This window comes from Balearica regulorum, chromosome 1 (genome assembly GCF_011004875.1).
Source record: "Balearica regulorum gibbericeps isolate bBalReg1 chromosome 1, bBalReg1.pri, whole genome shotgun sequence".
In the NCBI taxonomy this organism is placed as follows: Eukaryota; Metazoa; Chordata; class Aves; order Gruiformes; family Gruidae; genus Balearica; species Balearica regulorum.
This window is the reverse complement of record NC_046184.1, coordinates 88,411,596-88,421,684: the sequence shown is the minus strand read 5'-3', so window position 1 is coordinate 88,421,684 and position 10,089 is coordinate 88,411,596. Positions and strand designations below refer to the sequence as shown.

The window sequence follows — 10,089 nt, the reverse complement described above, 5'->3', positions numbered from 1 at the left end:
TGGCACCCCGCAGCCGGTGAGGAGGTTACCGGTGCTGCTCCTGTGGGACCGTCACTCACCCCCGGGTCCCGCTACACCCCCGGTTACCGTTACAGCCCCCTCCCGGCGGGCCTGGCCAGCAGGGCTGCTGGAGAACCGCTGGGCGCCCGCGGCGGGCCTGGCAATGCCACCTGCTCCCTTCACGGTCGTTTACACCAGGCTCACTGGAGTCAGGCGACGCTACAGCTCTGAGTCTCTCTAACTGAAAAATCAGCAAATAACCTTCCTCCCGTCCTTTTCACTCATCCTCAGACCCCGAGGGAAAGGCACGCTCTGTCCTGCCCGTGCCCAAGGCCTCTCGCTGCTGCGGCTGCTGGCAGCGGAGCCTGGCCTGTGGCATCCCGGGCCTTGCAGGGTGTCACCGGTATTTTGTTCAGGGTTTCTCTGCTTTGGTCCTTGCAGACCTGATGCTGGTGGGTCACAAAAACAGAGGTGCCTCTCCAGAAGTACCTTGGTGTATCTCCTTGCCCGGATGTGAAAAGCCAGCTTTAATCTTGAGCTGGGGCACTAGCAGGAGTTCATCCACAACACGTCAGGCGAAGAGGCCTGATGCAGGTTACAGATTGATACGGAGCCAACCCTGGTTGTACCACACATGAACAGGGTGTAGATTCATGATTTCAATTCATCACCCTTTAGACACAGGTTAACAGTGGTATAATCAGTAATCGCCCATTGGAAGAAGAAGCAGTAATGTGTGATGACAATGAGAAGATTCACAGCCCGAGGGAACTTTTGCCCTGACAGAGTCCAGGCTTAAGAAGCAGACTTGCCTCCTTGTGATGCATAAAGAAACCAAAAAGAAGGCAACAACGACCCCCCACCCGCTTAGAACACTTCATATACACAAAACTGCCCATCATCTTAGAGTGGAAGAAACACAAACCACGGTTGGCTCGTTCCAGCCAAGAGTTTAAAAACAATGCATGAAACAACAAAGATACTGAGTTTGAAGGTGTCCAGAATACTGTGGACGAAACCTATGGTCCACTTGTCCTTCCTTTGGCACTCCAATGAACTCTGGATTTTACCAGTGCAAATATTTGGAAGTGACAGCTCCTGTTCCCATTGTCAGGGCTGTGCCCAGCCATCAAGAAAGGGTGTGCCATAGCAGATGGGGATGCACAGGTCACCTTCCATTGGGCTTATTTCATTTGTTTTATAATTCTCTATGGATTTACAGATGTAACCCCTGATATGAACCCAGAGACAGCTGCATAAGAGCAGACACTGTATCAGTGTAATTATTTCTTTTCAATAGTTTTGCCCACTCTGTAAAGGTTGTGCTGTATCAGCTGGATCATGATAGTTTGTGGGAGGTTTGTGGGTAAGCACAGGAGTAAGGTCATCTGGATTTTGCTTTTGCCTCCTGCAGTGCTTTAAGCCTTTGCTCTCCCAAAGCTGTATCCTGTGAACTGATTCAGTCTTTTCAGGAACTGAGTCTTAGGAAAGATTGAATTGTTCCCATCTTCAGAATTAAAGTTAATAAATACCTTACAAATGCAGTTCAGAGTCTTGATCAACCACTTAATTTTTTCAGTTTGAAGCTTAACAGTGCTGGAGAACTACGAAGTGATTAAGTGGATGTAGCTACACAGTGCAGCAACTCAATACTCAGATGTGCTTAACTCCATAAACAGGTCAGAGTTTTTGCCAGGCTGCTGCTTGAGGTGGGCAACAGCCTTCCTGCTTTTCCTCTCTCCCACCCAAAAATCATTTCGCTTCAGCAAGTATGCATGATGCACAAGGCAAAGTATTTATAGTGCCATCTAGCTAAATTTGTAGCTGACACTTCCTTTCATTCCTTCTTAAAATCCTGGGAAATTCTAGCAGTAGAAATTAAAGTAATAAAGCAGACCCACTTTACATTTGAGCAGTGAATGGGCAGGGAATGCCACAGTTAAGACTGCTTGTGCAGCAGCTGGTACATGCTAAAGAGGCCATTTGGTGTGAAAAGTAATGTGTAAGAAGCAGTGTTTGTTTTTTTTAAACAGCTTTGGAAGGAGCATGCCAAGTAAAAGCCTGTCATTTGCACAGAAGAACTCACAGTGGAGAGTCTGTTACAGCTTTGGGGGAAATGAATGGCAAGATATTATTCTCTTGTTATATGACACCATTAAAGGCTATTTTGGCATTCAGTTCAGCAAAGGTGACATTAGCCATTCACCAGTATCTTCATAAGGTCTTACCAGAAGTAGAAGGGACCTCAGGAGGGTCACCAGCCTGTTCTCTCATCTTAGGGCAGGATCAGCTATACTTGGTCTATTCCTGGTAGCTGTTATTCTTGTCTGTTTCTTAAAATCATACAAGGAGGAACTCTGTGAAGTATCAAGGAAGTGTCTTCCAGTTCTTTGCTAACCTTGGCATTAAAAAGCATTCCCTGATGCCTCAATGTATTAGGTTTGCTGTCAAGCGGGGTGGCTACAGGGGTGGCTTCTGTGAGAAGCTGCTAGAAGCTTCCCCTGTGTCTGACAGAGCCAATGCCAGCCGGCTCGAAGACAGACCTGCTGCTGGCCAAGGCTGAGCCCGTCAGTGATGGTGGGATAACCGAGTTAAGAAGGGGGAAGATAAACCACCATGAGCAACTGCAGCCAGAGACAGCAGTGAGAAGATGTGAGAGGAAAACTTTGCAGACCCCAAGGTCAGTGAAGAAGGAGGAGGAGGAGGTGCTCCAGGTGCCAGAGCAGAGATCCCCCTGCAGCTCCTGGAGAAGACCGTGGTGAGGCAGGCTGTCCCCCTGCAGCCCATGGAGGATGATGGGGAGCAGAGATTCCACCTGCAGCCCATGGAGGACCCCACAATGGAGCAGGTGGAGACACCTGAAGGAGGCTGTGACCCCATGGGAAGCCTGTGCTGGAGCAGGCTCCTGGCAGGACCTGTGGATCCGTGGAGAGAGGAGCCCACGCCAGGGCAGGTTTGCTGACAGGACTTGTGACCCCGTGGGGGACCCACGCTGGAGCAGTTTGCTCCTGAAGGTCTGCACCCCGTGGAAGGGACCCACGCTGCAGCAGTTCGTGAAGAACTACAGCCTGTAGGAAGGACTCACATTGGAGAAGTTGGTGGAGGACTGTCTCCCATGGGAGGGACCCCATGCTGGAGCAGGGGCAGAGTGTGAGGAGTCCTCCCCCTGAGGAGCAAGGAGCGGCAGAGACAACGTGAGATGAACAGATCACAACCCCCATTCCCCATCCCCCTGTGCCACTGGGGAGAGGAAGTAGGGAAATTGGGAGTGAAGTAGAGTCTGGGAAGAAGGGAGGGGTGGGGGGAAGGCGTTTTAAGATTTGGGTTTATTTACTCTGATTTGATTGGTTATGAATTAAATTTATTTTCTCAAGTTGAGTCTGTTTTGCCTGTGACAGTATTTGGTGAGTGATCTCTCCCCGTCCTTATCTCCACCCACGAGCCTTTTGTTTTTTCTCTCCCCTGTCCAGCTGAGGAGGGGAGTGACAGAGCAGCTTCGGTGGCACCTGGCCTCCAGCCTGGGTCAACCCACCACACTCACCTAGATCTGCCCTGACTACCACAACTGGTGTGTCCCATCCACCACAGCGAGATGGGTATGTTCATCTTAGTAGCAGTCTCCACCTGAAGACAAACATTTAGAGCTTTTCTTCTTAACTGTGCCTAAGGCTTCTGATAAGTCACATTTTCAAGGCCTTTAGTTATTACTTCTACTTGCCTCTGGGTTCCCTCCACCAGCTCCCCATTTTGTGAAAGGCACTGCCCAAACCAGAAGGTACTGCAGCTCCCCCAGTGCCACAGGGGACAGAGCTATTGCCCTGCATCCCTCTGCGTTCTTCCCGTTCTGCAATCATTTGCCTTTCTATCGGCAGCACAACCCTAACGCACATTAATTTGTGACTGCATCACACACACGGACAGCTGCTAGGTTTTTCTTTCCCAATGGCACAGGTGGAGCAAACAGGGAACATCGAAAGGACTGTGGAAGCAACCGGGAGTCGTGGCTGCAGGCTGCATCTCTGCCGCTGGCTCGCCACGTGATTGCAACTTCCCACTTCTCTCTGCTGTACCTCAGTTTCCCCAGCTGTAAAACAGAGAGAGTCGTGTCTCGTGTTTGTCAAATGCATTGAGATTTGTATATAAACGCCATCACGGGATGTGCAGGCACACAGACAGGTTTTCATGGTGTTTTTTTTGAAAATGAGGAATGTGGCTTGTGAGAAATTAAGCAAAACGTGTTATTTTTCAAATTTTGTTTATTTGGTAGTAATATCCAAACCCCCCTGCTTCAAAAAAATTACAAAAATCAAGTAAAATAAGTGCACTAAGGAAACCTACAGAATACTGATAAATTTCACACACGTACAGGAGGGAATATAGAGGGAGGAATGGGACTTGTTTGTTGCTTAAATTTGGCTTTTTTTGGAAAAAAAATTAAAATAAAAAATGCCTTCCCTGCCCCTTGCAGCCTGTACAGCAACTGTCCCAGAGGGCAACGGCTGGAACTCATTGCTCCCTTCCCAACAGCTAAGTCACCCTGCAGAAGTTAGCGACCAGCCAGCCTGCTGTGGGGTACAGTCTGGGCATCGCTCACCCTTCCCCTTGGCGCGGGGGAGGTGAGATGTTTGCGTCCCCTTTGGGTACCGTAGCCCTTAGAACCGGCATCGCTCTCCACAGTTGCATTTTCCCTTTGAGGGCCCAAGGAGGAAAAGGCTCCACAGCAGCAGCCCTTTCCGGGGAGGCACGTTCACTGCACTCCCACCCCACTGTCCCAGGCTATCCTAGGATATGTTTGTATGGCTTGTTGGAGAGCTCAGCTTGCCTTGCCCGAGGCATCAGCCCATCCCTCTGCCTTCAGCGCAAGCTCTGTAAGCCTCGACTGCCAGCGGCCACCTTTCTGGCTGTCCCCAGCAGCCATCCTCGCAGACTGCACATCCACTGGAGACAGCAGTGGGGACTAGAGAACATATGGCGTAATGCAGCCTACAGAAGCCCTTCGGCCATGGATTAGCCTCCTCTTCCTGCCCATGCTTTGCTTCTCCCAGTTGGAGATATTCCTGACTGGACAATAAGTTGTTATCCCCATCCAGGGAAAGCCTTTAAGGCAAGCTGTTGTGTTTTCTCTAAGGCACTTTAATAATGCAAGCTGGAAGGAAGCGAGCTGGGAGGCACAAACTACCTTTCAGAGCAGGGTTGGAATAAAGCAAAACATACATTAACAATGTTCCTGTGACTCCAGGTCCAGCACATGAAACTGTTTAGCTAATACTGTTGGGGAGGAGCGAGGGTATGTCTAATGCACGCTCCTAATTCCAACAACCGCTTCCTCCAGTGCCACCAGAACACAAACAATGATGGTGTAGCGATGTCCACGTCACCCTTAGCTTCTCTGGACTCATTCCGCTCACCTTCATAGGTGACAGCTTCTCAAATCCAGACCCTTATGGGAGAAGAACTATGTGTTATGCCAAAACCTCCAAGCATGGCAGGGTAGAGTGTGATTCTCACTGGAAGTGTGTCACTGTGCCAAAGCCAATGAAAGTCCTCTGGGTTTACATCAGGAAAACAGCTCAAAGACCAGAGAGCCTTTAACAAATCTGGCTCATGGGCGAGACCACAGGAGGGACTGAGCTTTCTTCTCTGCCTACACTTGCCAGGTGCCAGCTCATTCTTCCTCTCCAAGGAAAGCACTGTGCAAAACCAGGAAGGTTGGGACGGAAGTCCTGCTGCGCTTCGCTCAAGCAGAACATGCTTTTGCAGATGCAAGTGGAGTTTCGCTTGAGTAAGCACTAGGGACTGCAAGACATCTGGCAACAACTGCCGAAGTTGCTCACAAACAGGAAGATGGAAGCCACAAGCAGTCATCTCCGCTCAGAGTATGTGCAACTGCTTGGGATGCACAGCAGAGGCACGAAGGGAACGCGGAAACAGGATGTTCAGGTGTGCGAGTGTATGAAGTACATTAGACAACTGCAGGAGAAAATCAGCTGGGCTTGAGGCTACAGAGGTGATTGTCAACAAAACAGCATTTCATCTATATCTAGGCCCAATGCTCTGAGAAACAGGTCAGATGAAAATGGCCCATGAAGGGATGTGAGGGTAGTAAAAGATGGTCTGATCAGAGACACTGTGAAATGCTTGTCAGTAATGAGGCTTCCAGCCCTGACTCCAAACCCAGACCTGGAATCAAAGAATAATGCTGCTACCTCACCCCAGAGGGAGATGGAAAGCTCAAGATGATAGCTAACAGCCCAGACTTCATTGTAGTTAAGTCTTTTAAAATAACCTACTGATGGGATTGCCTACTCCCTCTGTCTCTAGACTATTTGGCATTTCCCTCTGGGCAATTTAGAGAGGCATGACCATGGACTTTGAGCACATGGTCTTTGGAGCTAAGGGAGCAAGACCTAGAGAGCTGCAGTGTCAATCTGTGCCTGGTGAAACTAATTACATCCAGCCCTGTCTGTCCTTCCCACGGGGGACATTGCTATCCCCACTTGAGAAATACCCTGTAATGCAGGGCTCACAAGTTGGTTGTGGTGTTTGCGGTGGTTGAGTGCAGTGCGATACAAACTGTACATGGGCATTACAGCACTGTCAATAACAAAAACCCAGAGGCTGGGTTTTCTTGAAAGGTCTAGAGCTACGAAACATACAAAAGCTGAATTACTACCATAGGAAATAAAGTAATAAAAAAAACCAAACCAAAAGGGGGAGTCAGCATGTGAACGTGATAAGAAAAAAATATGATAGCACCTCTAAGGAGGGGGCAGGGAGAGTAAGAGTGAGATGAGGTCTAAAGGAACTATGTTGTGTTGGAGCCCACAATGTACTGGAGGAACTGCTGGGGACAGGCTGGTGGAAAGCAAGGAGGGACGTGCCGGACTCATGCCAGCAGCATGGCACCACGACTTCCAGGTGTCACACCAGGCTGACCAGCTTCGAGGAGCTCGGACCAAAGGGGAGGGTAAGCAGGGCAAGGTCCTTGGCTAATGATGCCCTGCGGCACACGTGCTCAGCCACAAAACTGCCGGGCCTGTATTTCCGCAGCCCTGGCTGGTGCTGACAATTGTATCGATTGAAGACCCCCTTTTCTATCCAGCACTGACCTCTGTCCCTTCCCCAGATCCAGGGGAACAAGAAATCCCTGTTAGCTCTTGGAGGGAGCAGCTGTCTGCTCTGGGAAAGGGTCCCAGAGGCTGCTCTAAGTCCCTCCCAGCCTTCCAAGGCCCCAGCAATGAAGCTCCCTGAACAGGTGGGCTCTGCTCCCCTTTCCTGGCCCCATTCTCTGTGTATTACAAAACAAATAACCCATCGCTATACAATGTAAATATCTGTGACTGGGCAACTGTAGCAGACACTTGTGCATACTGAGATCAGCACTGGAGGACAGGACGGCAGGATGGGCCCATCCTCCTGGGCTCCTCTGGTGTGGAGGCCCCTTACATCTCCTTGGTGCTCATTCTCTTGGTCTTCTCAGCCGTCTCCTAGAGAAAGAGAGCACAAAAATGAAGCTCTGCACTGACACGGGAGCTGGCAGTGCCCCGAAGCCTTTGGTGCATCCACAAGCAGTGCCAACACTGGCTTATACATCAAAGCCCCACACCTGTATTCATCCTCACAGGCAGCAGTGATCCCCCTTTACTGTGCTCCCCCTTCTACCAGAAATCTCCAAGTGGCGGAAGCAGAGGGAACTCATCCAGCAAGGAGAGACTTAGTGCAAGTAGACCTTCCCAGTCTCATGCTAACCTGATGCTTCTGCAGTTCCTGAACGTATCTAGCCAGCTCCTCCTCAGTCAAGTCTTGATCAGGTCGCTGTCTCTGAACAGGCACCTTCTCATTCTTCCCTGCAAACAGAAATGGAGTTCGGCGTTATCACAAATGGCGGATGCAAATTTCAGAGGGTGAACCAGTGAGAAAAGAGGCAGGTTGGCCACAGCATGGCTCAAGCTTCGGAAAGATTTGCTGGAGGAAGGTATGGGCTGACTTCTTAGAAACAGAGTGGACCATGTAGCTGCCTGGGACTTCAGAACCTGGGTATCCAGTCTGTCCCTGTCTCTCCCTCCCACATGATAAATAATAAAACAACAAGGAAGAGGCTGCATAGTATTTAAAAGAAGCACCTATAGTTAGTTCAAACATCTTGGCCTCTTGGAGGGAACAAATGGAAGCTCAGTGCTATCCAAGTACAATAACTGATGCTTAATAAAGAGGTAATTTCACTCAGTGGAGATGCAACTTGCTGATCTATCTGATCTGATCCTTTGGTTTCATTATCCCTCTAACAATAGCCTCTAACCCCTCTGCTGCTCTGACATGGGCAGAAAGTCAAGGAATTGTTGTCCCATTGCATGCTTCTGCCATGGATGCAGGGAACAAAGTAGGCAGCAAGACTGGGTGTTGCGTAGCAACTTTAAATGTTGTTTCTGGGGACGCAGCAAAAAGAGTCTCTCATTCGGTCTCTTAACCTCCAAGACCTACCCACAGCTCCTCTGGCAGCTCTATTAGTATTACAGTTACCTCTTCTGAGGTGAGTTCCTGCTGCCACAGCCAAATCTGGGCTGCAGTGATCCCAAAGCCTCTGCTGCAGAAGGCCAGATAAATGTGAAAGAAACTCAATAGATACTTGTTGCTGTTCCCCTCTCTACTTTGTCTGCCCAAGCTACAGGCTGTAGATCTGAACTAACATACTGCTGACAGCTCCTGCACAGCACTGAAACCTAAGCTCATGCAAAGGTCTGGTTTCTAGGGAAGATGGTCAGAAAAATGCAGTGCAGTGCTGAGAGAGTGGACATGGCTCCTCAAAAGGACTCGTACATTCCCCAAGGCAGGGGAAAGCTGGCTTTCCACTGGCCCTGGACCCTCTGTGAGAAGACAAAACAGAGAGCCGTTGTTCACAACCCCACCACGATGTCCCACAATTGTAACATGGCTGTGAAAGTTTAAAAAAGACCTTCCAGAGAAAGGACAGACCAACAACCCTGCCTCACTGTGAACGCCACCTCCCTTCAGCTCCATCACCATTATTTCCTTTTTACTTCTACAGTTCTTATGGCAAGAAGCTAAAGTGCTTTTTTGACAACACTAGATGAAGTTTCCTATCTCCTCTCTGAGGCAGTTTCCTATCTCCTGCTTTACAAATACTGTAAACACAGATACAGTGAGGATACTGACACACATGCAGGAAAGCTGACTTGCTCACACCTACACATATGGTTGCAGACAATGACCTATTTGGTCTGTGCATGCCCCAAGCCAGCTGGATGCAGAGTACCTCTGGTTTGGAAGGTTTGGTACTGAACTTTCCATGACACCAAATGCAAACTGCAAACCCCAAAAGCATCACCCCAACCCAGTTACACACTTTCTGACCAGCTTGATTTTGGTCAACATGGAGAATGGGAGTGGGGCGGGGGGGGGGGGGGGGGGGGGGAGGGGGAAGGTGTGTGTGATGCAGAAGCCACCCATAGAGAAGCTGAGAAAGAGCTGGAGAGAGAAATCTGAATAGCTGGTGCCCTCAGAAAGATAGAAAGCAAAAACTCCTTCTGTACAAAACCAAATACAGTAATTGTCTGGAAAGCATACAGACCCTCGCATGTCATTGCGGTGCACACCCAGTTCCCACAGGCACAGACGCAGCGGTTGCACTCCACCTGGGTCTCTGCTCCATCCTCATAGGTTTCATCTTCCAGGGCACACTCTAGAGAGGCACAAAACAAAGGCAGTGGTTGTGAGATAGCCAGCAGGCTAAAGACAACACACTTTGGAGATGCCTTGAGAGAGAAGAGGTACATGGTTTTGGAGGAGGCCTTCTTTCCCCTAACCATCAAAAGTTTCATAACGACTAATACATTCACACTGAATTTGGTGTGTGAAATCAGCCAAAATATAATTTGGGAAAGTCAAACACTTCAGTTTGCTTCCTCAAAAGAACATTTCAATTCCTCAATTCCAAATGAAATCTCAATATTGAATTTGATTGAATTTCCTAATCTGTTATACATAGAAGAGAACCCTCAAAATGAAAGTTTTGGTTGCTCCGAAACAATTCCTGTTCCAGGTGGGGAGAAGTTGGGGAAATAATTTGTG

The 10,089-nt window shown here is 49.1% G+C and overlaps 1 protein-coding gene across 1 annotated transcript in view; it reads right to left on the bottom strand.

Annotated features, from left to right (window-relative positions):
* Positions 1-4,238: 4,238 nt before the first annotated feature.
* Positions 4,239-10,089, bottom strand: part of FSTL1 (follistatin like 1) — a 56,929-nt gene continuing 51,078 nt past the window's right edge. Inside the window, exons 9-11 of the mRNA XM_075764933.1 lie at positions 9,590-9,700; positions 7,750-7,847; positions 4,239-7,487 (exon numbers count right to left, since the gene is read on the bottom strand). Of these exons, the coding sequence (XP_075621048.1) occupies positions 7,443-7,487; positions 7,750-7,847; positions 9,590-9,700 (254 nt within the window). The 3' untranslated portion in view covers positions 4,239-7,442. The remainder of the gene's footprint in view (positions 7,488-7,749; positions 7,848-9,589; positions 9,701-10,089) is intronic.